At 44.6% G+C, this 27,996-nt stretch overlaps 1 protein-coding gene across 2 annotated transcripts in view; it reads right to left on the minus strand.

Moving 5' to 3' along the window:
* The window catches only part of SGCZ (sarcoglycan zeta), a 565,484-nt gene extending 540,235 nt beyond the window's left edge, over positions 1–25,249 (minus strand). For both annotated transcript variants that reach the window (XM_082238280.1, XM_082238279.1), the window contains exon 1: positions 24,058–25,249. In XM_082238280.1, the coding sequence (XP_082094406.1) occupies positions 24,058–24,096 (39 nt within the window). In that variant the 5' untranslated portion in view covers positions 24,097–25,249. The remainder of the gene's footprint in view (positions 1–24,057) is intronic.
* Between the last annotated feature and the right edge of the window lie 2,747 nt (positions 25,250–27,996).

Genomic DNA, 27,996 nt, shown 5'->3' on the forward strand with positions numbered 1-27,996 from the left:
ACAGAAGCCCTACAAGTGCAACTGCCACAGATATGAAGAATGAAAATCTGCAACACAGGTTTTTTTGTGTGTGATGCCCCAGATGGAGGAAACTCACAAATTATACTGCAGTGCTGGAAATAGTAATAACCGCCCAAGTCAATTGTCAGGTCCAAGAGTCTAATCTAATGTGTGCAATCAACTAAAAGCTTTTCAGTCTCTGGGCCAGGGCAATTAAAGTCTAAAATGCAGCCAGTGAACTAGAAGTATATGCATTTGTATAAACATCAGAAGGGTAGTGCCACAGTGGTCACTTTTAAATAGTAATTCCAAGTATCTGTCTGCCAGTTCCCAACATTCTGTAGCACTCCCAACAACTTGTCACGCTCAGCATGACCAAAAGACAGAACCCAGGATGGGGCTATGCAGAGAGGCGCAGGCTTGATATAATTGATATAATTAATAGTTGGGTCACTAGGGGTAAGGAGCATGTTTAACCCCAATCATTTTCTTTCTGCACTCAGTACTACTGGGTGCCACACATTAATTCCAGGAAGGAAATAAAAAGCTGCTCTTGAGGAACGCAGTGCAGTGGTACCCAAACCTGACATTGCATCTTCTGTAGCATTTTGGGGAGGAATAAGTGATATCAACCTCCATTTTCCCCCCAAGGGATGCTACAGAATAATACATTAGGAGCATTCTGGGAAAATAAAATGGTGGCATTTAGGAAATGGCAACACTGAGAAAAGTCACTGCTGTTGGAGAAAGGTAAGTCTCCACTCTCATTTATCCCTCAAGAAAATTTAGGCTTTTCAGATCAGCTCAGTCAGAAAAGTGAGCCAAATTCTTCCTCCATCCCTACTCATGAAGCTTGGTGTATAATATCTGCAACCGGAGAGAGGAAAGAAACTGACCTATTCCTGGAAAAAGAATTCAATTTACAGCAGCTGATCACACTTTAAACCACCTGGTGAATTACACGTCCACAGCCAAAGGAAGCACAAAGAGTGCATGAAAATTAGCTGGCAGATCAATCCATTTATCAAGAAAGCAGCGTTTCCATGGCTGAATATGTCAGGCCTGGTACACAGTCAGTCTCCAGTCACCTGAGGTCCCCACTCTTAATGTGGTGGATGGAGTGCTGGACTGAACCTTTGAGCCTTACATAAAGAGTGCCCGCACTTTCAACCAAACCTACAATCAGAGGTTCTATGTGACAGGATGCACAGGGAGCCTTTTACAGACAAGGTGAAGGTAGAAAATCTGAAAACCGCTGTTATGTAGAGAGGCAACTCCATGCCACAGATTTTTTCTGTCCACATGTCTCGATCCTTTTCTCCCATGGATATTCTGAATGAAAGCATCAAAACAGGCCAACCAACAACAACAAATGGTTGTTTTTCTTTTTAGCTCAAGGTCAGGTTCTGAGAGTAAAAACCCTTGTTGAAATTACAGCATTCACACTGTAATTTATAATCACATTTTAATCAGGAAGCAAGAAGACTCTTCCCGGCTTCAAGTTCAGGTTAGTCTTTTTAAGCAGCACACCTGACATGATGGATTAACTTTTTTTTTTGTTTATTGCTCTGGTTCAATTATGCCATCCCCCAGAATCCTCCTGATGTGAGGACGTTTACCCAAATAATCAACATTGCAGTGAATAATGAAAAGAATGCATAATTGTTTTAATTGCAGGATAAGTTAAAATCTTCGGCGTCCCCTCCCATTTTGTATCTCAGCGAAAGACAAGAACTCCAAAGCCCCAGATTTTGTTTCCGAAGTAGACAAACACCGCCTTGATTTCTCCAATGTGACCTTTGCAAAAACTTGCCACAGCTTCATGAAGCTTTGACTCGATTCACCAGTGTGTTACTGAAGCGAGGAAGGCCTGAGTTGAGTTCAAATCTTCCTTCAGCCTTCTCATTAACTGGACTTGGGCAAGTCATTGTATCTCGCCTAGATACCTCATAGAACTGTCATAAGGAAACATCTGGTATTTGTACTGGATTTGAATTGATTTGATGTATATGCTGTTGTTTTACATTGTTTCTGTGGGTGCCTGTATGTAGCTCTTTTAAAAAATAATGTTCTCATATGTACTACTGGTTTCTGTTTTTATATATTTAAGTGTTTTATTTATGTTTTATTAAATTGTAAATTTGCTTTGGGATGCCTCATGGGAAGGAATTCACACATGAAAAAGGTAGATAAGAATAGCTAATAATAACCACATGCCATCCTCTGCTCCCTTGACAAGATCAAAAGTGATACAATAAATAATCCAAATATAGCCGACACATGGTGTCCTACAGATGTTGAAGGACTGTGGCTTCCATCTTCCCTGAGCATTGCTCATCCTTGCTGGAGTTGGTGGAAATACTCCAACAATAACTGTTCCTGAAATAAGTCACTGGAACATATTGTTTTTCTGATGGGCACATGATGTGGCAGAAGACTATGAGTTTTAGACCAATGGCTGCTGACCTCAGTGCCATTGCATTTCTATGTTCAGTCACCATTTCATATTTATAAACAGCTTCAGGGTAGTTTTTCTGGATTGGGGGTTGGGAGACGTCATGTTACTAAAGCTCTGATTCAGCAACGTTTTCCAGACATGGATGACTCTTGCAAGTGATTCCCATGATTGTGACACATGCTGCGCTTATTGCCTAGTGATCCATTGGATTTCAACTAAGATCTGGGAGGAGGAGCACAGACCATTCGGCTGCCAGTGTGCAAATCCAATGTGCTCTAATTGTATAGCTTCAACTGTGGGGATCTCTCATGAAAATTATCTCACTTCGGGGAAGTATATGTGCATTAGCACCAGTGCTACCAAAAGGAAACATGACTTGGGTGCAGACTCAAACTCTGAGCAATATCAGCGTGATTTGCACCATGCTCCTTCCGCCACAAGTTAGAATTGTCTCTTCTTGATCAGAGCTGGCCCTGCTATGTAATAAAGTGTGGTGGCCTCCTTCCTTTACAGAGCACAGAGGTGGGATAGGTGAAAGTGGGGGTTGGTATCTGAATGGGGTAATAAGACTTAAACAGAGAAGTGAGGAACCAGAGGAACCAGCTCCTGAAATTGTTGGACTCCAACTCCCACAAACCCCAACGAGCCCAATGATGGGAGTTGCAGTTTAACACCAGCTGAAGGCTACAGAATCCCTACCCTGATTTAAAGCTGTAGCATGGAGTTGTCCTTTGGGCACCATCAAAATGTATTGGGCTGACACTGTTCCTGGTACAGAGCTGATCCGCAGGAAGTGAAGGATGCCTTTGGTAAAGCTCATGGAACTAATCTAAGTTCCAGAACTGATATCAGATCAATAAGAACCTGCTGGATGCATCTTCTGCTTCCTGTTGATCAGCCTCCGAGCTGACCAGGAAAGGAAGACAGTTGGCAGCTATGAGGAGATAAGAGAAGTACTCTCTTCTGAACTGTTCCTTGACCTTTATTTTCTCTCACTCAAGTTGCTGGAACTCTCCGTTGGCAAAGTAACTACATAGGAAATGAGATCACTTTAGGTAGGTAGAGAAACATGACTCTAATGTATGCAATTCACATCCTGACGCATATTTTAGATGTATACTGATTGACTTCTCTTGAGATTTAAAATTAAGTTCCTTCTAAGGCAGTCAAAGCTTTTTCGAAAACTACTGATGGCGATATTATTAACCTTAGCTATTGAAATTCTGTTAGTGCCACCTGATTTATCTGTGGTACATCGTATCAGCATCTCGTTCTTATCCCCAGTCTCTGGAATTTACAACTTTAGGGTTTCTTCTGTTTGTTTTTCAGATGAAGGCATCAATAAAAGCAAACTGTGCTTTAAACTTCTTCTGATACAGATTGCACATAAGGGATGCATTGCCATTTTTTTATCTCTGCTTTCTTTTTTAAGAAGATGTATATTTTCTCTCTTTTTTGCTTAAAAAAGGGGCAAGCGCTCTCTCTCTCATCTCTCTCTCTCTCTTTCTCCATGCACAAATGTGATGTCACAATCTTCAAGAACATAAAAAGCCCTTTAAATGGAATTGGGGAAACCATATCCCTGCAAGAACAAAACAAATGTTTCCATACAGACTGTATGATAATATCCCACACCTACACAAAGAAAGGAAAACAGCACCTTATACCAGCCTCTCTCAACCTGGGGTACCATTGATGACCGCTCAAGAACTCACCATGAACTCCTCCCTTGTTCTCTTATAATGGCAATGGCGTCCACCTGAAAGGTGCTGGAACTGAGTTCTGGTGAGTTCCGGCTGGGAAAAAAGTCCTGTTTACATGGATGTATGTGTTCATTCATTCGTTCATTCATTCAGACTTGGGGGTCACTTTTCTATGAATTAAACTACTCAAGCACAATAAGATAATATAAAAACTACAATTCAGTATAAAGCAATGTAAGATGAGCAGCAAGGCTTCAGGTACCAGAATCCATGGGACAAAGCCAGTAGTCAGACCTCCAGCTCCAAAATGGGAGTCATTTCTGGTGGCCCATAAGAAATTATCTGTCAGTTTTGGCCCTACTGCATTCTAATGCTTCATTGTAACTCAGCCCAGGCCACTTGGTTTACAATGATACTGACCACCACCACTACCACCACCCCATTAATGGTCTTCTGTGCAGGATGCTTTGGTGGGAGCCACCAAAGAGAATAACTTCCACTGTTTTTGTTTCAGAAATGACATCAGGAGAATACCACAGCTTGGTTTATGTCCACATGGTCTCTTGATAAATGTAACATCTGAAAGCAGCCTTCCAAAGGTATGCTGCCATTGACTTAGCAGCTCACACTGGATTTTACAAGAACACATTTGACTTTTTACAGTTTCCTGTGGTAGTAAACTTTATCCCTTCTGACAGCAGAAGTAATTGCTGTGTGCAGAATAAAATTGATTGTTTAAATAGCTGAACTCAGTTTTCTTGCTTTTTTTTACGGTTTAAGGCTGGGGTCTTTTTTCTGTTCCTTTCCCCATCAGTGGATGCATCCTGGCTAACTCTAAGGAAAAACAAATAAATGTGACTTCCGGTGGCAACATATGGAGAAGGGCCAGGCTCACTTGTCAAATTTGAAGACAGGACAAATTTAGGCAAGGGTGATACTGTGTGAAACCTGCTCTGCTTTCACCAGCAGAACTTTAACTTCTCCCCTCAAGACTGCTTGACAAAACAACCCTCTGAAACTGCTGGATCTTTCTGCATCTGTGATATTTTGCAGCCTCTGCCTTGGAACAATGTGTTCCAAGACAGAGGCTTCCATCAGAAGCCTCTAGAGTATTTATGCAGCTCAGCAGGTGGACAGAGGAGGACAGGTCTTATTTCCAAGTTGTGCTTCAATTTAGCTTTGCAGCTCAGTTCAGATGCCACATGTGCCAAGATGTGTACATGGAGCTCTTGGGTATGTATGCTGTCCCACTCATTTCCATAGAAGCAGGGGATCCTCACATTCAAAGACATGTGTAGGGCACTTAGTGCTACTGCTAGAGATGATATTTACCTCCAAGTGTATATGCAGGAAAAGGTGAACGTAAAGGACTCCCAGATGGTTAAGTCTAGTCAAAGGTAACTATGTGGCTGTGGCTCGCATCTCACTTTCAGGCCGAGGGAGCCGGCGTTTGTCCACAGACAGCTTTCCGGGTCATGTGGCCAGCATGACTAAACTGATTCTGGTGCAATGGAACACCATGACGGAAACCAGAGTACACATAAATGCCGTTTACCTTCCCGCCATAGTGGTACCTATTTATCTGCTTGCACTGGCATGCTTTCGAATTGCTAGGTTGGAAGAAACTGGGATAGAGCAACAGGAGCTCACACCATCACCGGGATTCAAACCAGTGACCTTCTGATTGGCAAGCCCAAGAGGCTCAGTAGTTTAGACTACAGCACCACCTGCATCCCTAAGTGTATATGCAATGGACACAGTGCCCACCCATAACAAATCTCTGGATTAGGCTTTTGACTATTCACCAGTGGACTGGTCTGCACACGTATATTCATCATTTGGTGACTTCAGCCTTGAATGATGCTTTCATGTGTGCATGAACCATCGGTGTTCAAATGCCACAATGAAAGTTTAGAATTGGAACTGACTCACATGGTCCCTGCAGCATCAAGTGCTAGCATCTTTATATGTGTGAGGAGACAGCCAGAGATCTAATAACATAGGAATAATTTTCATAATCTGTCCAGCACTTTTTACAGGCGTCTGAGGACACATTCAGCTGCCAGTCATCACAGGTAGAGTGAACAAGTGTACAAAAATCAACAGCATGATGTACATGTGTTGGTGATCTGGCCATTAGGAATGGAGACATGTGGAGTCCACAACTGTCATGTTATATTATGAACAGGCAGGTGAGGAGCCGCCCAGCTGTTCAGAGCTGTACAGGTTGCCTATAATTAGGATTGTGGGATGTGCTTCCTGCCTTGAGCCACAGCTTTTGACTGATGCTGCAGGTAGCTCTATAAACGGATGTTTGAACCAAATAGAGCATATAAACCTCCCAGCTTCTCAGTGCTTTGACTGCCTGATTTAAAAACCATCATGGATCAATTTTATCACCAGTCAGATCAAACCTCAAAAGCTAATCAATTTTTATATTTTCATTTGGGTGGTGGGAGCGGGGGGGGGGGGAGGAAATTACATATTAAAACAATTAATCTGGAAGCGGTGGCAATTCCTGACTGAGAACAACTGTAGCCTGGTGACTTAACGCAACTGAGCTCTGAATCAGGAAAGCCCTTATTCAATTCATACCTTTGCTATGATCGTATTAGGTGGCTATAAGGAAGCTCCTGTTCTTTTATAGGAAGTGTGACAGCAGAGACCATTCAACAAGCGACCCAAGGGTTAATGCTGTTTTACAGCAAAAAGGGAGGTGTTGCCTAGAAACCAGTCAGATTGGCATGATCTTTGCTGAATGTCAGGGACTGGGCAGAGGGGGAATGATGGAGACCGCCTCTTCAGCCTGACCCTTCCAGAGAAGAAGAACACAGTTCCAAATTACAAGAGGGGTTTGAGGGAGGCCACAGCTCAGAGGAAGATGAGGGGGAAAGTTGGGAAATAATGGGAGAGAAGAAGGAGGCAGAGCTGGAGCAGCTGGCTGACACGTTATCACTAGAAAGCATTCCAGAATCACCATCTCCCAGAACCCAGCAAGCCTTAAAAGTAGGAGAGCAAAGGGCTCAGAGACAGATGGCCCTAAGCTGAAACCATAAAGGGGGAGTGTTGTTGTTGACAAATGAGGAAGTGGGAGAGAAAGGGGTTGGAGATTTACTCGGAGCGACACCATTTTCCCAAGAGGCTGCATTTCTAAGCCTCTCTGTGTGAACATTGAACAAAAAGCAGTTGATAAGAACTTTCCTTGTCTTATCCATTCCTGGCAACCTACCTTGGGGGTTGGATCTTCTGACACCTGACGCTGAGGTAACCCAGCCAACATGGCTAATGCTTAGAAATTAGTGGGAGCTGAAGAACATCTGGAGGGTCATAGGTTCCCCACCCATCAGTGGAGTCTGGGCCACTAGGGTGTGTGGGGCACTGCCTCACCAACAGCAGTCTGCCCTCAGCCAGCCTCCAGCTGCCTGCCGTCTTACTTATATGTAGCCCAGTGGGTAGCACATTCTGTCAGCATCTAAGCATTGCCCTTGTAAAACTCAGCAGGGGAGAGGACAGGGTCAAAACTCTGCCTTTCAATGGCATCTCTGTCTTCTACCCTACCTCCAAAGGGCGCCTGCCACCATTGCTGTCCATGCTCAAAGGTACTATGCGATACTGATGATTTGCGGCCCTGGAGTTTCCGACTGCTGTGACAAGATACTCAAAAACTTCCATTCTGTACTTAATGCACTATATTAACACCAAGTCAAACAATGTTTTCCTTTTCCTGTGAATTATTATTACATGCCCTCCAACATTTCTCTGATGAGGATAGGGATGCCCTACTCAATAATAATAATACTAATAATAATAATAATAATAGTAATAGTAATAGTAATAATTTTATTATTTGCACCCCACCCATCTGACTTGGTTGCTTCAGCCACTCTGGGTGGCTTCCAACATATATAAAACATTAAACATCAAAATCTTCCCCGTGCAGGTCTGCCTTCACATGTAATCTAAGGGTTGTATAGTTACTTATCTCCTTGACTCAGAGGTCACATAACTCCATACCCTCCAACATTTCTCTGATGAAAATAGGGACATCCTAAGGGAAAGCCGGACATTCCAGGATCAAATCAGAAACTGGGATGGCTTCTGTAAATCCGGGATTGTCCCTGGAAAATGAGGACACTTGGAGGGTTTGGTATTACAGCATTATTTCACTTAGGCCCATCTTGTTTAAGAAGCTTGACAAATGGCTCCTATGTGTCTGTGTAGCTTAGAATTGTTTATTTCTGTTCTGTCTGTGCCTTCCTCCCTGCCCCACCCAGTCAGTCCTCAAATCCTTACAATTTACTTCTCTCCTCTGAAAATGGAGCTTGCTGGGTTGTGTATCACAAAGGAGCTCAACTTGAGTGCACCATGCACCCGCGTAAAATAAATTTTGGCCAATATAATCTATAATCCCTGACATGCCAGGTGCTCAGCTTCAATCCGCCCAAACTCTGTCTTCTTGCTCTGTTTATCATTATGCTGCAGTTTTACTGCCTGGTAGATACTGTTCATTGATCAAGGCCTAGAAAAAGTCCCAAGTTCAATAGGACAGGAGGCACTTTGGCAGAGAGAAGCTTTTGTTTTATGACTGTCAGCACTATGATGGAAATTTTATCATGGGACGCGGCAACACCACTCATATCCCCATAATTTTATTAAGCAATAGTGCAAGTGGTCTCGGTAGACTGAGTAGATGACATATTTACATGAACAGCAAATATTATCCGCCTCATCTAAATTAATACGGAATGAAATAGGGAGCTTAACTAGGCAGGCCCGAGCTGGGCAAATAGATCATGCGTTTGCTGAGGAGGAAAGGAAGGAAGAGAACATTAAGAGGCTTGTACAGTTGTTGCCTGAGCAATTTTCACAACTCGGAGAGGGAGGACGCAAAGGGACATTCCACACATGACATTGCTTAAGCATTTGCCTCATGCTCAGAGACACCAGCGTCTGAGGAAGGTGGTGATTCAGGGATGGAGCGAGGGCAGAATTAGGAGGGTGTGGGTGAAGCCATTGTGAAATCTCATAGATTACCAATAGAGCCTGTAGAATTCGATGATAGTGGAAGGATTACCAAGTCAGCCAAGGTATGTCTTTAGTTGGTGGAGGCTGGTCCATCAGGGTGAATGGACTACTGCCCCACCAACATCATCCAGTCCCTACTTCCTTATTTACAGCTGGTCCACGGGGTGAGATTGGCTTTCAACTTCTTCCTTCTTCACCTTTCTAGAACAGGCATAGGCAAACTCAGCCCTCCAGATGATTTGGGACTACAACTCCCATGATCCCTAGCTAACAGGACCAGTGGTCAGGGATGATGGGAATTGTAGTCCCAAAACATGTATCTGGAGAGCCGAGTTTGCCTATGCCTGTTCTAGAATTTAGAAGGGAGGAGAATGAAGCTCCACCTACTGCTGGCCTCCTACTTTGCACCACACCAGTCCCCAATGGAGCCAGCCACCATTGCCTTTAGTAGGGCTGTGCACCAGATTTTGGCCAAGTCCTCAGCAAAGTCTGGCATATCTGGAAATACTTAGGCATTAGATGAGTTGAACACAGACAACCACAGATAGCAACACATCAGGTTGGATGGCCAAGAGTAAGGTTTCCCAAACTTGGGTCTCCAACTGTTTTTGGACTACAACTCCCATCATCCCTGCTAGTGGGATGATGGGAATTGTAGTCCAAAGTTGGAGACCCAAGTTTGGGAAACCCTGGTGCAGAGCAATGTGGCAGTTGGGAAGGGCACTGGGAAGGAAGCAGAGACAGGCACAGAGCAGGAAAACCCTGTGAAAAGACCTAGACCTACCCTGACTGTCAGGAGGAGCTAGCAGGGTTGCCATATTTCAAAAATTAAAAAGCAGGACACCCGAAAGTGGTTGAGCTTTTTTCAGACAAACCCCAAAGTTGTTGAGTTGTTGAAGCACCACAAATTTTCAATTGACTTGATCCAGGAGAAAGTGCTGCCTTTCAGAACCACCCCCACCCCCCGACGTCAGTTCCACCGCTGAATCCTGGTAATGCCCAGGATGGCAGCCCTAGGAGCTAGGAACTTGCCACCTGACTCTCCTTCCTGAAAGAAGCTGGACAGCTGAGAAGCAGTTTGCAAAGGGACACTATGGACCATGCAGGACAGCTGTGTGTAAAATGGACATCAAAGGTCATGCAAGTTTGCTGCTGAAGCCATCTACAGAAATGGACAAGGGTTTATCTCCACTGTCTATATCAGCGGTTCTCAACCTGTGAGTCCCCAGATGTTGTTGGACTACAACTCCCATCATCCCTGAGCTCTGGCTTTGCTAGCTAGGGGTGATGGGAGTTGTAGTTCAACAACATCTGGGGACCCACAGGTTGAGAAAGGCTGCTCTATATGCTAGCACGGAACCTCCTGAAACCATAAACGCTCCCACATAATGATAACGTTTCTATATCAGATGATTATATCGCATGTAGAATATTCTCGACTAAGGTGGGCAACCCTCACCTCACTTACTTGGGACTAAGCCCCATTGAACAGGATTCAATTCTTAGTAGACATGGTAAGGCTTGTGCAGTAAGTAGAGATTCCACAAAAGGCTCATAGCATGGAAGTGTATGGGTTCTTGTGAAGACACCTTCAGTATAAGTCCTCTTTTGCTTTCAGACCATTATAGGTGAGGCAGCTTATTGCCTGAAATATTAAATTGACTTTTGCCTTTTGTCATTGCCAATGATCAACAGAGAAACTCCTATTGATTTTCGGCATCTTTAGTTTTTATTGCTGAATGTATGCTGGCAATTCATAAAATCCATGCTTTACAGTCTTTAAGATGAGTGAAAGTGATGCCATATCCAATTAGAGTTAATTTGTGTGGTGGGATGTGAGGCTCATGGAAGGGAAATGTATTTGTGTGGCAAAGCAAGGATCATCTGCATATGGGCCTGCTATCTTTCTGGAATGCAACAAACACTATAAATCTGGGCTGTTTTACCTACAAATGGAAGGGAGTAATGTGCGCGTTGATCTCTGTGAAGTAAACTATATAGCATCACTTTGAAACGGTGCTGTGAATACTAAATCCCTCATATCAAGCTCTGCGTGCTTAAAATCAATTTCGCATTTACCGTCTTGATTGATTCATACTAAAAATGTCTCATAATAATTTTGTACACCGGAGAACTTTTGCACAAATATTTCTGAAATGCAATCAACATCAAAACTCTACTGCATGCAAAAAAATAAAAAATAAAAAATCATGGGCATACTAAAATATATGACGGAGCTTCGAAGATGCATATGGAATATCAGATGATGGGACCTCATGCAGAATATTTTATAGTAAATGGAGTTGCCATTAAATTATCCCTAAGGTGGGATTCAAGGTTGACAGCAGTGGCGGCCTTCCTTTTTAGCAGGTGTGCCCTGGGTCCAATTCAAAGTATATGAGTGTACCACTCTAATGTGCATTACAATGGATACACAGCCTGCCATGTTTGGCTGTAGGTTTATGATTCAGGAAAAAGTTATCAGTGCCCTGCCCTGGAGAGGCAGGCAGGGATGTACAGACCAGACTATATGCTGTACATGGGCACATCTGTCCTACTCAGTTGACATACTATGTAGCACAGGCTTCCTCAACCTCGGCCCTCCAGATGTTTTGAGACTACAGTCCCCATCATCCCTGACCACTGGTCCTGCTAGCTGGGGAACATGGGAGTTGTAGGCCCAAAACATCTGGATGGCTGAGGTTGAGGAAGCCTGATGTAGCACCTCTACTGTAGCATGGTCCACCATGGTTTAGCTTGCTATAGAGAACATGTCAGTTTACAGATGTTGCTGGACTCCAAATCCCACCAGGCCCAGCCAGTATGGCCAATGATCAGAGATGATGAGAGTTGTAGTACAGCAACATTTGAAGGTTCACAGATCCTCCAACCCTGATTTAAAGGGTCTAGCTCAAAGCCATTCATCCAACAGCATTCAGAAAACATTTTGCATGTTCCACCTCCTGTGATATCAGAGCACCCCTGCTGATCACTGGAGCCACTGACAACGTATCTATTCACACATTACAGTGCAGATCTACAGATGGAACAGAATGCATGATGTTTGCTGTCCAAACACTTCAAGAGGGACAAGACAAGCCCAAAGTGGAGAATGGCTAAAATAGCCCCATCTAACTTCTGGAGGATTGGAGACAGAGAAAACCAACTTGCTGTCCTCTAGGAAGCAGAGAATGGAAAAAAAACTATGTTCCCCACCAAAAGGGAAGCATGGGACTTTTTGAGTCCCATGACACCCCTAATGATTCTACCTAGAATTGTCATGGAATTAAGGTAAATCCTGTTGTTCCTGGCACCCCTGGGATCTCATTAAAGGTTTTCAGTGTCAAGGGCATTGTGGCTGCTTGGCACAATCCTTCTAATTCAACCTTTAGGATAATCTGGAGTAGGCTTTGCGTTTGGTGTGTGTGTTTAGTACTGGTTGGGGAAATCAATGTAACGATCAATACTTTTTGCACAATGTGATAAGTTCTTGAGAGGACAGATATAGTGTATATAAAAAGCCACGAATAAGTACAAGTTAGAAGGATTTTCGTTTTAACCAAGTGTTGATATCTTTTCAGCTTGAAACGTAGTGAGCTTAGCAAACCTCTATATTAATACAAGACTGAAGTGTTCAGGCAGAGTAACTGCAAACTCTTAATAATGAAAGAAGGAAGAGAAGATTTATTTACTGAGGTCACCCACTGCAATTCACTTCACCTGTTTTTATTTGGGGGGCAACCCTGTTCTACACTTACCTAAGATGGTCCAGCCTTGTTACCCACTCAGAGCTCACTTAAATGACGCATTCCCCATGCCTACATCTGTTTCCCTGTAGGAAAATATTATGTGGCTGTCTTACTCCCTATCACATTAATACCTGAAAATACAACAACAAATCCGTTTATTTGAGGACCATGCCTGTACACAAACATCAACACAACAATAGTTAAAAATATTAAAATTCATTAGATACTATGCCAACAAATACCTTCATCCCACAAAATAGAAAGTGAGGGAAAACAAGCAACGAGTTAAACAGACGATGAAGGGGTCTTTACATTGTCATCCATAAATCTTTCTCTGGCTTTCATGGCCTTCATCACAAAAACCGCTACCACATGGGTAATACGTGGGTTTGCATCAACTAACAAGAATTTTACTCTATCTTCAGGATTGGTTATAGAGTTGGGTATAATTTGCAGCAATGCGTCTCTAAAGCCCGAGTAGATGGGGCAATAGAGGAGGTAATGTGTAAGATCCTCTTTAGTTTTCATAAGGCAAGGACATAAACAATGTTCTACTGGGGTTTTTGTGAATCTACTGGTCAGATATGCAGTTGGCAATGTTTGAAACCGTGCCATAGTGAAAGCTCTCTGAAGGGTGGGATCAGTGATCTCCTCCAAGTAGTTGGCACAGATTTTGACTGCTTTTACTCGGGGAAGCCAGTAAGAAAACCCCGAGTTTTTTATCTTTGTGGAGTCCAAAAAGGTGTCTTTTTCAAAGATCCATTCCCGAACTTTATCAGGGCTCCACAATTTGAGAGTATTAAACTCAGGTAGATTGTATCTGGATAGGATATCTAGTAGGTTTTTACACCAAGTAGTATTATTTTGTAATGATACAAAGGCTTGTTTAGCCAATAAGGTGTTCGGGGCATCTGTGAGGTTGGTGAAAAAGCGCAGGAATCTTAAGTGGGCCCTGGCAGACACAGAAGGTAATCCTACTTCCACTCTTAGGAGAGCTGCCAGAGTACTCTGAGGGAGGCCTAGAATTCTTCTGAGATAAAAATACCTGAAAATATTATTTGGCTGCCTTACTCCCTATCACATTAATACCTGAAGATAAAATATGCTACAAAATGTATATTTAGTGACGGAAAGCATTCCAAAATATAACAGACATTATCAGGCAGATCAAAAATGCAGATTAATCTGGAAACTGTAGCAATCAGATCTATGAATGGACACGTGTAGAAGTGACATGGACTAGAAACAGATTGGTCCCTGGCTGAAAGCATTTTCTGGTTTTGATCCAGCACCTGTTGCCAGAAATGAACCTGCATATTCATGTATCAGTCTGAAAGAGGCACCTGCTCTTGCATGACTGTGTGTCCATGTTTATAAAATTGTCACCTGGAAAATAGGCCTTCCTTAGGTATGCTTTGCTTGAGCTCATGATATTTCCAAGGGAAAGGTAATCACTCTCCCCACTGATCTTTTGACTAAAAGGTGTGTGATGAACGTGAACTGGCCCTTTTCAGAATGATGGCACCGCCTCATCCTGTCCTAAACAAGAAGAGAAATTTGCCAAGTGTTACTTCGTTCCTGCTTGACCTTTAATTAGGTACAGCTTGAAGACTGGATATTCTGAAGGTGAATTGCAAAGGTTAATTGTCTTTTATCTAATGTTGATGATGACAGGCTTTGTGAAAATGATGGGATTTGGGGTGGCAAATGAGGGAAGGGAGGACAAAAGAAAGAAGAGCCATTTGTTTATCAGGCACGTCAGATAACTCTAGCCAGAGACTGCTCTCCTGTCTCCAGCCTCAGCGATGAATATATAGCATGCATTGCACTAAAAATATGTCAGTTGCTACAGAGTAGTATTTTGCATTATGGAATGACTAACGTGTAACAGAAATAAAGCCACCTACTTAGCTTTGCCCATCAAAAATCCTCCCACGCTGCACAAAGCCTGACTTAACTTGGGGAAACTGTGAAACTGGCTTCCAAGGTGGCTTGGTTTAGGACCACAGAACTGCTGAATCAACCTCTTGAGGGCTCCCTCATTTCACATTCCTTATGCCATATGCTGTAATTCTGAAACATCATCAATCTACCATGTGCTGGAGGACAGCATTGTTTAAAGCTCTCCATCTGCGGCTAGTTTTGTAATCGACTGGTCTGAATAATGTAGCCATGTTTCATCTGGAAATGGAAACCGGACCAAGCGGTTCTCAAGTATGTTACAACCCCCCAGCACCTATTGATACATCAATGCAACACCAGGAATAAAGACCCCCTCCTCCTTCTCTTCCTCTTCCACACCCCTGGATCACCTTACAGCAGCCTCTTCTGGTTTTTCAAGTGAACTGCCTTACTTCTTCTTGCTCCGTGTTGCCCTGACGCAAACTACCTGCTTAAAGTGACAGGCTTGATTTACCAGTTTGTCTTCACAGTGCCCTGAACAGGCTGCTACATGACCTAGATACATTTTAGTATATACAGTTGTACATTGGTTCTCAAACGGAATTCGTTCTGGAAGTCCGTCCAACTTCCAAAAACGTTTGAAAACCAAGGCACGGCCTCTGATTGGCTGTAGGAGCTTCCTGCAGCCAACCAGAAACCGCGGAAGCCCCGTCGAACGTGCGAACGTTCAGCTTCCAAAGAATGTTCGCAAACCGGAATACTCCCTTCTGGGTTTGGGAGCCAAAACGTTAGAATCACAGGCCATTCGACAACCAAGGGACAACTGTAAGAGTGAGATAAGAAGGACAAAAACTGATCAGCAGGGAGTGTACATCCACATGAAAGTAAGCCCTAGCAGACAGGAGGGTGGTCAGAGATAGGTCCAATGGAAGAGACAATTAGTTCTGGGTGCTAAAGGAGCCCCTGTGGCAGGAGTGAGGGACCTTTGCCCCTCCAGATGTTGCTATATGGCAATCCCCAGCATCCTGGAGCATGTCTATATTTTCAAAAGGCAGACAGCTATCTCCATATTAATTCCAATATGCCATGCTCTGTTAGCCTCTGTGCTAAACTGCTATAACCCATATATATGGGGCTGCCTCTGAAGAGCCTTCGGAAACTGCTGTTGGTTAACCATGCAGCTGGTGGACAGCTAACTGGGAGCGGGAGCAATGAAGATGTCATGCTAGCACTTCATCAGCTGCACTGCCTCTTGATCTGTTTCCAGGCCCAATTCACGGGGACCTTTAAAGCTCATCATGGCTAGAGGATGGGGTACTGGAACAATCCCTTGCCTCCACGTGTGGCTGCCCATACATTGAGATCACATCACTTCGTAGGAGTGCTTTCACCAATACCTTCACCAGCAGTCAACCATTAACATGCTTGCAAGACCAAACCTACCACCAAAAACTAAAACTAGCATATTTGTAATCCTACATTCCATTTCCTTGAACTCAAAGGGATTGGCCTTTAAGTAAATGTGCATAGGATGGATCTGTTAGAACTTGCTGTTCCTTCTTAGAATTGTCACTTTCAGGTGGAAATGCTGCTTTTCACTGGTGTTGTTAATTACCTCAAGTTAATAATACCACCTGAAAGATTTTTTTTATAGGTTTGCATAGTCTATTCATCCAGAAAAAAATGTCAAGATGATGTTTTACACACCCTATAAAGCACAATCACCTGCCATCTGAGACCGATAGACATATTTCAATGATTGCAAATGGGAGAGGAATGGAAATAAAAGATGCTGCAAGAGTCGCGCCATAAAGAGTGGAAAATGCAAACGAGAGATTTATAGCAATAGAAGCAGGATCAGTGTGGGACAAGGCAATTCAGTGCACATGCCTCACATGTGAAAGCTTCTCTTCCATTGCCTTCAGATCCCAAACTTGCTGCCTTTGTGTCATTATTTAAGGAGTGGTTCAAAGTCAGTTCATGCCTTTGCAGTGAGCCAAAGCACATAGGCGTACAAGCCTTCGAAAAGCAGCTCATCCAATTGTCAGCTAAATATTTCAAACTATACAGTGAACATTTATGTAAGTATATTTCCATGGGCACATATGCACATATGCAAGATCACTTGGAGTTGTTCTCCATTTGAGCAAGGTTAGCCAATGGAGTGTTCTCCAGGTGGCATTGAACTACAACTCCCATCATCCGTGGCTATGCTGACTGAACTGAAGGGAGCTGGATCCCAGCAACATCTGCAGGGAACCATTTTGGGTCTCCCCGACTTGGTATGGCTACTCTGTTGCACTTCACAATCACGAGGTACGATCCAGTCAAAAGTTAAGTCCATTTAAATTGTGCTGATTTCAGCAGGGGAGTTACACTGCAACCCTAATCCTGTCTACTCAAAAGTAAGCACTTACCTCTGTAAAACAAGAAAATCCTTAATAAAATATTAGAAAAGTAAAAAAAAAAAAGGAAGCCTCATAAAATTCACATGAGTCTGCACTCTTACACACACTTTGACGCTTTTTGAGAGCATGCTTAGGGGGGATATGTGAATTTTAACTTATGCTAGTGATTATGAACCAGAAAGTAGTAGGTAATATTTTAGTTTAATTAGCCAAGATTTTAAGGATGTGCTCCTGGGCATGTATGCAAAACATGCACGTGCTTAGCTGTTCACAGAGGAAATGCCTGTGTATATAGGGACACACATTTAAAAATTGCAAAGTGGTTTTGCTAATGCAAAGGGCTGCACTGCAAAGGATTTGGAGGAGACACATTCAACATGCATCCCAGTGTTACGCATACTTACTCAGGAGGAAGTCCCACTGTGTTCACTGGGGCTTTCTTCCAGGTAAGCGCAATACAGCCCTAGTTAATTTTTATGACGGTGCTCCTTTGAAACAAAACACCACGGATTTGTGAATTAAAAGTATGAAAGTTCATATATGCATTGGAGACGGAAGCTGGGAGATCAAAGCAAAAGCACATCAGTCCCCAGATCTCTGGATGAAAACTTGCTTTCCGTCTCTCTCATTTTTGTTCTGATCTGTTTCATCGCAAATTCGTGCAGAGACTAGCAAGGTGAAGCACCTCCCCTTGCTAGTTTTCAGTTTTGTATCAAGTGACCTTTCAAATGTGCCCAGCACCTTTGAAAATATCACAACACACATTCAAAGAGACACTCAGCAGTGAGCTTTATTACGGTTCCTCTGTAGCTAAGTGCTTAATGAAACTCTAACTTTTAAATGGACTCAGAAAAGGGGCTTAACATAAGCTTTATGCTTACAAATAAAAATCCATAATGCTCTTAGCAAATGAAAAGCTTATTGCCAAACTACCCAGAAAATTAGATGGCAGGTCCTGTTACAGTGTCTCCAATAACCTGGGATCAACGAACGGTTGCAAGAGGAGTGAGATTTTGCTCCAGGCCATAGATAACCAGGGATAACCAACTTCTCTATTCTTGGGGGCTAGCGTACGACACAAGTCCCAGATCAATCTGGCCTCTTCATGGATGATCAAGACTTTAGTAAGGCAGGTATTACTTTGCATTAAAGGCTTCAGGTATGGAGCACAATGCACTCAGATCCTAGCACGAGGTCATTGATTGTGGGGAATGAAGAATGAAAGTGCTACCTGAAAGATCTCCCCAAGAGGCAAATAGTTCTTTGCTTTTTTTCTACTGTGGTTGCAGAGCATCCTCTCCCCTAACAAGAGGACTCCTGTTCAGGATTTTAGCCAGCTATTCTTTTCAAAGAGGGCATTCTATCCATTCAGACCCGTTTTCAGTTCCTCCTTTCCAGCTGACTCAATATTTTGCATATATTCAGTCCTTACTGCATGGTTCTGCTTTTGTCTGCCATTTCCTTGTGTTTATTTTTGGTATCAATTATAGATATATACACTTTTGTAAACTGTGGTATTCCCCCTAAGAATGCTGGCGCATCCTTCTTTCTCTGTTTCGTTTCCCTGCTTTCTGTATTTGTGGGAGTAAGACGTATAAAATTTGCAACATCTTGTTGCTTCTTTAAAGTGAAATTTTAAGCAGCATTTTTTTTCGCCCTGCCTCGATTTCATTTGGCAAGGCAACCAAACCACATCAGGAATCACTAGCTGATCTTTCCAAAGCCTGGCCGTACTGTGCTTTCGTAAACAAGAGAGATAGATTTCAGATGGAGAAGTATTTGTGCTGCTAGCGAGTTCGTTGCTGTTTTGATCCAAGTGTTCTTTCTAAAGCCAGAAGCAATTTCTCATAATAAAATAGTAGGTCCCCCACACAAATAAGATTTTAGAAACCCTTTTTTAAAGATAGTGTTACACTGCTAGGCTGAGTCTGCTGCATTTCAGATAGATGTTTGGAGGAGGCACTGTTTTAATCAGGTTTCAGGCAGGCCTTTGTGAGAAGACATAAGCTCCATAAAAGGTTTCCATAAATGAGCTGAAGTCAGAAGGAAATGGCCAACTTTGCAAAGAGCAACACATTATCCAAGGAGGGATCTCTCCAAACTGAGGGGAACGGTGGAGGATAGGAATAGTACTAATATGGCAAATTAAGTTCAGTAGTATGACTGCAAAATTATGTGCGTTCCTCCCCTGCTTGCCCAATAATCTTAACTTCACAAATACAATGATGGGATCAGAGCCAACTAGGTCTAATCAGGAAAGAGATATCGGAGGCATGGCTGGTAACTTAATAAAAATGTCAACTCAGTGTATGGCAACTGGAGAGTCAGGAAGCAAAATCCTTGCAAGAGATTAAGAAGTGGAAACCAAGAGAACCTGTTTCAAAATGCCTTCATATAAAACTGTGGCACCTGCATTTAGAATAGTCTGAACAGATCTTACCAGCTCATCTCAAGAAAGGTATCACAGAGCACTCTATGGCACTGGAAAGGGCAAAAAAACAGAAAATTAGAGGTTGGGGCCATTTTCCTCAAGAGTAAGTGTGGAGGTTTGGAGACTTTTTGGTTCAGAAAACCCAACAACAAAGAGGGTCGTGATACCAGTTTACAAGATTATGCATGTTCTGGAAAAAGTGGGTCAAATGGGCTTCCTCCCCCATCTTCCTCTTCTGTAAAATGAGAACTTGGTCTAGGAATCATCCAGAGATGCGGGTTGCCAGGAGAATCAGGACAGACAACAGAAGGTCTTTCACATAGGATAGAATTCATTTGTGAGATGGGCCACTGGATGAGGTGAAGGCTTTCTAAGGAGATTAGGCAAAATCAAGGAGAATATGTCTATTAGACATGGTGGCTAACAGTGGTGCAGTTACGTAATTTCAGATCCTTGTAATCATATTGTTTATTGCCCTGCTTGCTTCAAAATGTGGTAAGCCAGCCCTGTTGCATTTGGAGGTCTTTCTGGCATCTGCCCCAAAGTTATGCCCTGGTGGCAAAAATGAGAGCTAACAGAATCTCCAGGTTTAGAGCCAGCAAAACTTCTGGATACCATATATATATGTGGTCAACAAAATATAGGTATTATGAACATTAAGGCCACAATCCTAACCATGTTGGCTCAGAATTAAGTCTCACTGAATTCAGCAGGGCTTACTCCCAGGTAAGTGAGTTTAGTGTTGAAGGTACATCAGGAAATGGCGTGGTCCACTGGTGGAGCCACAGCAAATTTCTAGTTTCTGGGGTGCTTGCAAAGATTGCTGAGATAAGTCGGCTTTGGTTTGACCCAGCCAAAGCAGTTCTGCAATTGTAAAAACACAGAAGCAGAGCACAGGCGGGTTCTAGGGTGAAAAATGTAGACTACGCAAAACCAATCGGGTCTGTCCTCACCTGAGCTAATCAGTAAATCAAGTGTTCATCTTTGAGACCTTGACATGACCACCTACTTCTGCTGCTGTTGTTAATATTATTTAACCATTAGCATTAGTTTTAGTCACACACACACACACCATGCTCTACAAATTAACAGAAGCAGCCCCTGCCCTAAAAGGAGCTTAGAACCTTAGACTTCAATCTTATGCCTGCATACCTGGAAGTAAGTCCCATCCAACTTAGTAGGACTTACTTCTGAGTAGACACACCTCGATTTGTCCTGCAAATGTGATCAGTGTAGGGGAGAGATCAGTGACTACAGTTCATTTGCTTCTTTGCAACTTAAAGCAGCCTCTGAGCTTCTTCTTTTTTGCTGTGCTTTCCTGATTCTCGCCACTGAAGCCCAAATGCATCATGCTCGCAAGCCCTCTACACCCCAAAAATGCAATGCGTTCAACCTCATGTGCAGAAGGAAGAGGGGTCTGATTCTAATAATACCAGCAACTTTAAGTTGGCATTGCATCACTAGCAGGGGTGCCAACAAAGCTTCGTAGTTAAGAGAAGGAAAGAGTTGGCTGTCCCTTATATTTATTACACGTTTAATCCACCCTGGAGCAAATGCTTAAAAAATAGCTGATAATACAGAATATACTGTGTGTACAAACACCCACACGCACACCCCAAACTCATCACCTGCTTCTTTTTAGCCTTGTTCAATAAAATGGTATCTTGCATACACACCACCCCCTACTGGTGATTAATAGAATGCAGCAGACCAATTATCAAAAAGTATTAGCTGTCTATCCAAAAAGGCTGAGTTTTAACAGGCTCCTAAAAGCAGTCAGTTGAAGGCACAGGAGATATTGTGGCAAATGAGAGGAAGCATGCATGGGAAATAGTGCTCTTGGAGCAGCCCCGAGGACCACCTGACGGAAAAGTGCTACCTACCTAGATAGGTAGGTAGATAGCATAGGGCCTATAGTCATACATGCCCAGCATTTAGACAGGCAGGAGTCCAGCCAGGTCTGAAACCCAGTGCATGTGCACCACATGAATCAGCTGCACCTGCATGAGCATATCAGATCTCACAGATCAGCACCACGGCGACATGTCCTGAACATGCAGATGTGCTCCACTCTAAGCCAGCGACATGTGGGTTTCTATCTCTCCTCTGTCTTCTGTGCGAGGATAAAGTTCCCCTTGAGAAGCCCTGCTGCTTTCTCTAAGGTACCCAAGGCAAAGAATGGAGAAAGGGGGCATTGGGAGTCCCCTTTCATCCTGGCTGCTCTCCTCAAGGTCACCCACTGTCTCCCAGCCCCTGCAAGAGTGGCCTTAATTGCAGAGCTGCTCGAGGGAAGATTAATGGGAACACATCTCCCTCTCCCTCAAACCGGGGTCTGCAGAAAGACCACATGCAGCGGAGAAGTATCTGCCAGTCCCCAAGTGATGGAGAGACGTGTGAGACGTAGCCCAGTTTAGGATTTCCACAGAACTTTGAAAGCGGGGAGCCATTTCCCTGCAGGGAAGTGCCCTTATGCCGTCCTCAAAGAAAACTTTGTTCACAAGCCTACGTTATGTACCACAGCTCCCTGGGAAGAGGGAAAGGCGGCAAATTGCGTGGGGATCTCAGTTCATTGAGGGATGGCATTGCACCAGGCTGGAAACCGAGCTCAAAACAGTCTGGCCTTGGCTCTTGCATTGTGTTCATATAATAACAATCACAACAAATGATCATCTCAACAGAGCTGGCAATAAAATGCCATATTCTTTAAGCTCTTGAAATTGAGCAACTTGAAGGGGGGGGTTGCCATTTTTTCATGCATGCTTTCTTGGAGGTAACTCCCAGGGAACTCTGGGGTGGGGGTTCCTTCTGAGGCGACTGCGCATAGAAGCATCAAGCTGTAAAAGTTTATGTGGGGGAATGCATCCTTAACAACAGGAAGCAATAAATCACAGTTTTGGGGCACGAAATGTCCACCACCAGCACCCCAGTTTCAAAGTTCCCACACCACGCATTTCAATATTTGAGGAAAGGAAGCAACTCCTCCGAATGAATAAATAGCATGCCTGCCACATGTAAGGACATGATAATTCTTTCTGAAAGGTTTTATAAGGAAAGGGCTGTGAGACAACTATTTCTCTTTCACACAAATTATCTGATTCACAGTGCAGTGGTTTTTTAAATTAAAAAATACATAATTTTTTTCCTTTTTCTAACGACCTTCTCATCCTCTTTTGATCCTCTGCTACCCTTATATTTGCATTATTTCACCTTAGTCCCCCCCCCAATTTTTCATTTTCCCTTCAGTACTACACCTCTCCCCATGCGCCCCATTCCCCCTTCTCTCGCCATTGCCTCCTTACTCTGCCTTCTCCCTTTCACCGCCAGCTTTGCTTCCTAGGAAGCCCCCTCCCCTTTTGCAGGGAACAGGTTCTAAACCAGCAAGACGGGGTGGGAAGCTTCATGGCGCATGCTCCCAGCAACCAAGCATGCTCCTTAAGAAGGAGGGAGCCTAAAAGAAGGCAAAATCGGATGGGGAAGTTTCCTTGTTTAAAAACCCTCCGCTCCGCGATTCCAATGCAAAGTTTTCTCAGTTCCCCTCCCCCGAGTAAAGTACGTGGCTGCGTCCGCATCCTTGGAAAATCCCGGATAGTTGCCTTGCGTGGCTTGTAGTCCTGAAATGTTGAGCCTTGGGCTTCTGGAGTGTGTGTGTGAAGCGGAAGGAAAAGACTTTAGACTAGAGTGAGGGGATCCGCAGAGGGAAGGGAACCCCATAGATCAAGAGCAGTGCAAGACAAGGGGGAAGATCGCCCGATCATTCTCACAACAGGCTAGAAATCGGGAGGGAGGGAGCTTTGAGAGGGAAGTTTTGCTGAGGAAGGAACAGCGGCGGCGTGAAAGGGGAAGCCACCTTTCAGCTCTTCCTCCGGCGGCCGATGATTAACAGACCCGGCGCGCCGCTGTCCGAAGTGCTGATGCAACTGACGGGAGGAAGCAGCGCTTTATCATTAGGATCATGATTAGGAAGGCGCAGCAGAGGGAGGGAGAGGGGGAGGGAAGAGGAGAAGCGCAGCCGGGCTTTTGCCATCTAATCTCCAGCGCCCGTCGTCGTCCTCCTCCTCCTTCCCCCTCCCCCTCTCCCCACTACCAGAGCCTCCTCCTCTCCCCCCCCTTCTTCTTCTTTCCTTCTTCTTCTCCTCCTGTAGGGGCCGGCGGACGGGGCTGCGCTCCTCCATGCCCACCCTTCTCTTCCCATACCCCCACACCCGGCATCTCCGCGCACTGGCAACAGAAAGCGCCTCCAACTCCTTCGGGCAGAGCCTGAGCAAAAGACACCACCACCAAGAGAGGCATTTCCTCTTTCTCCCCCTTTTCACAATCGCTCACACACGCTCTCCCATCTCTCTCAACACGGCGGGAGGGGGGGAGAGACGATCACACGTACCTTGAGCTCTTCAATGTCCAGATCGGGTGCTCTTTCCATAGATCGAAAGTGAACGCCACGGAGGTGGGGAAAGAGGCGAGGTGGAGGGAGGAGGAGGAGAAGAAGAAGAAGAAAAAGAGGTGGCGGAGGAAGAGGAAAACACCAGAGAAGTTGTGCCAATTTCTTCCTCTCTCTTCGGAGGGAGAGCGAGCCAGCCAGTCATCGGTTCTCGGCGCTCCGTTTCCAACGCGAAGTCAGCCTTGCCCTGGCAATCCGGGCGGCTCGAGTCAATGGCATCCTCCGCCAAGCGCGCCGCCTCCCAGGCTTCCCAAAAGCAACAAATAAATGTGGAAAGGGGAATCAGATGTCCCGGCCCTTCCTCTCAATCTTTCCTTTTGGGGTGGGGTGGGGAGGAGGGAGAAACCACACACACCTCCCTTAGCGATCGGGGTGGGGGGAGGAAGCGACAGGTGATCTTGGGAGCCCCCGGATCTTGTCCTGTGCCGAGGCGAAGGAATCGAGGGGGGCGGGGAGAAGAAGATGGGTTTCCCGTCGGGGTGGGACGCCGAGGAGAATCCTCTCCGCCAAAGCTTTCCTCCCCGGCCGCCGCCTCAGCAGCCGGCAGCGGCGCCTCGCTGGCAGCCGAGGCGAACAGCGGCGCCTGCCTTTCCCCCGGACGGCACCAATGCAGCAAAACGGCGAGCGAGCGTCTCCTGGTGCTGCGCCTCCTTCGCCCAGCCGGAGAAGGCAGCGAGCGCCCGGCAAGAGCAGCGGCGCAGCGCGGGGCTGCCCGGCATGCTTACCCCGGCCAGCTCCCCGCGGGCGCCCGGGAGAGCGAGCGAGCGTCGGGCATCCGCCGCCGTCCCTTCTCGAGCTTTCACCGCTTAGTCCTGCATATAGACACCCCAATTGTTGTGCGGAGGCTCTGGCGGGAAGGGAGCTGGAGGAGGGAGGGAGGGAGGGAGGAAGGGGAGAAGGAGAAGAGAAAGTCTGCGGGGGAGATATAGAGACGCTCTCCCTCCCTCCCCCTCTCTCTCTCCTGAAGGTTAGGCTAAACAGAGTTAAAACCGGGTTGATTGGGGAAGGGGGGTGGGAAAGAGAGAGAAGGATCTCTCGCAGGGAGAGGAAGAGAAGAGTAGGGGAGGGGGGGAGATTTCTCTCTCTCTCTCTCTCTCTCGCCCCCCTCTCTCCTGTTTTACTGTCCTTCACCGCCAGGTGACTGACTTCACTTCTCTCTTCTCACAGCCAGCACTGAGGGGATTTCTCTCCTCTGTCAAAAAGCAACATTTCCTTTCCAGGCTGCGGGCCCCGGGTCCTAGCGCACGCTTCGTCTTGGCACCGCTGCTGCTTCGGAGCGAGCAGTCGCGGGCACGCACGGAAGGGCAGACGCCTCTGGTTGGAGATTGGTGGGCCGGCGGGGTGCTATGGCTGAGTGAAGCTCCGGCTGCAATCTTCGGAGTTTCCCTACATATCACATTCACCCCACCCTTGATTGATTTCCTGCCTTATTGCACTCCCCAAGGCGTGCTGCCCCAACAAATATTAGGGATATTTTTGAAAGGCGTTTTTATGTCGTTTCTGTCGTAGCTGTCAGCATCAACCTACACACACACACACACACACACACTCCTGATCAGTTCAAATGTTTGTGGTAATGCAGAGATATAATTCGGAGTGCCTCGTGATTTATAAAAATGTCCCCTTCTAATCTAAGTCGGCTAAAGTTCCCACTGATGTGCAGAGTTTCTTCCCCTCTCCATGCAGATCAAACAACTTCCTAAGAGTCTTCCATATATCTTTTTTAAAGAAAAATACACTTTCCCAGTGTTTGTTATAAATTCATCTGCGCTACAGATCCTGTTCCACTGTCCTGTTGTCTACGACTCTTCACCCAAGCATTCATTCTGCATCTAAGCTTATATAACCTAAACATATTTACATCTAAGCATAAGTTATTTTCATAGAATCCTTAGGCAGTTTTTGCCACATTAATACAAGTGCTGTCTATCAGCATCCTGTCCCCAAGACTTTTCCCTCAACCCCTAGAACAAGAATGAAGCACGCATGGACCTGCAAATGTTGCTCTTCTGCATCTCTTATCAGCCCCAGGCAGCATCAGGAATGGCCAGAGTTGTTCTGTGTAGTTTACAAATGTTCAACGTTCCTACAAGCCACAAAATCCAACTTTTATTTCCGAATTTCCTTAGCTTAGAATTGACTTGGGAGAATTACCTTGCCACCAGTGTTCGAAACTCCCATTGTTCCAGGCGCATTTTGCAACCAGGAATTTCATTAGCAGGAGCAGTTTCTGAGCTCTGGGCTCAGTACTGCGCCTAAGATTTCAGATTAAAACGGCAGAGTAGAAGGAAAGGAGGACCTTTTTCTGCCTCCCCACTTCCAGCTGCTCTCTGAAGACTGGAGAATAGACCCTCTTAAGAATATTACGGGGATGGGCAGGGGAAGGACTAGCCCATGTGAAAAATGAACATAATATTTTAGCTGCAGCTCATTCATTTTCAGCTTTGTATTCTTGTTATAAAAAAGTGCACCTAGACATTCCGTTGTTGCACCCATAAACCTTTGCCAACTAGCTCCTCACTTTCATACCTGTTTCTAACACTGCTTACCACTGAATGTTGATCTCTTGGAGCACGCAATACACCTGGCCCTGGCTTGAGAATAAAGTTCCTTTAAAGTTAATTAAGCGCATTTATTTGGCAGAGCTGGAAAAAGGGCAGAATTCCCCAATGCAATGGAAGCTTGGAGCTTTCCTGCCCAAAATGGTTGGTTGCTCCATTGATTCCCAAGTAGGGAGTCTCCTTGCTTGAGTTCCATTCTCTTTTCAGTCTATCTGCATGGTATTTGTTTAGGGCGTAAGAAGTCCAGGATTCAATCCTGATCATGCATTTTGGGGTGGGGGAAGGGATATGTTTCTATTTGATAGGAGAAGCTATAGATCAGTAGTAGAATATATACATCATGTTCCATCCCTGGTATCTCTTGGCAGGGCTGATAAAGACCGCAATCTGAAACTCTGTTGCCAGTGAATGTGGACGAATGGGGGACAACCTGCATTAAGATCAGCTTCAGAGACTCTGCCTGTGAGCCTGCTGATAAGATCAATTAGGTTAGCAGGCACAAGTGACTGCTGCTTCTTGGTGGAGGCCCTCTGGCTATGAACTGCCTTCCAAGTGAATTGTGTATGGTCCCCACAATATAGGCTGTCAAGCAGACCTTGAAAACTCATCATGAGGCTTTGCACTGCAGACTTTGGAAATGATGAGCAATTTCAATGGCAAGAATTTCCACGCACCCTTGTTTCCTTCGTATTAAAGGAGAGGTTTTATCAAGAACTGAATTGACCCACCCTTTTCTTCTCATATTTGACAACTGGATGTGGCATTGCATATTAAGTAGTTTCCTGGTGTTTTACCCCCTTCTCTGTATCTGTGTCTTATTTTTCTACTTTTACATTTATTTTTATTTGCCATACCCATCTTTTTTATTTATTCTGTATGTGTTTATGCCAATAAACTTTTAATTAACCAAAAAAAACCCCAACTGATGTAAGAATTGGATAAGAAGAGCCTGAATAGATCAGCCTGATTATAATAGTAATATTAATAATATTTAATAATATTAAAATTTAATAATAATAATAAATATAATAATATTTTTTATATATATACCACGCTCATCTGGCTGGATTTCCACACCCACTCTGGGCGGCTTTCAACAGAGCATTAAAAATACGGTAAAACATCAAACATTAAAAACTTCCCTAAACAGGGTGGCCCTCAGGTGTCTTCTAAAAGTCAGATAGTTGTTTATTTCCTTGACATCTGATGGGAGGGTGTTCCACAGGGCAGGCGCCACCACCGAGAAGGCCCTCTGCCTGGTTCCCTGTAACTTCCCTTCTTGCAGGGAGGGAACGACCAGAAGGCCCTTGGAGCTGGACTT

The sequence above is a fragment of the Podarcis vaucheri genome, assembly GCF_965113315.1.
Source record: "Podarcis vaucheri genome assembly, chromosome: 9".
Taxonomy (NCBI): domain Eukaryota; kingdom Metazoa; phylum Chordata; class Lepidosauria; order Squamata; family Lacertidae; genus Podarcis; species Podarcis vaucheri.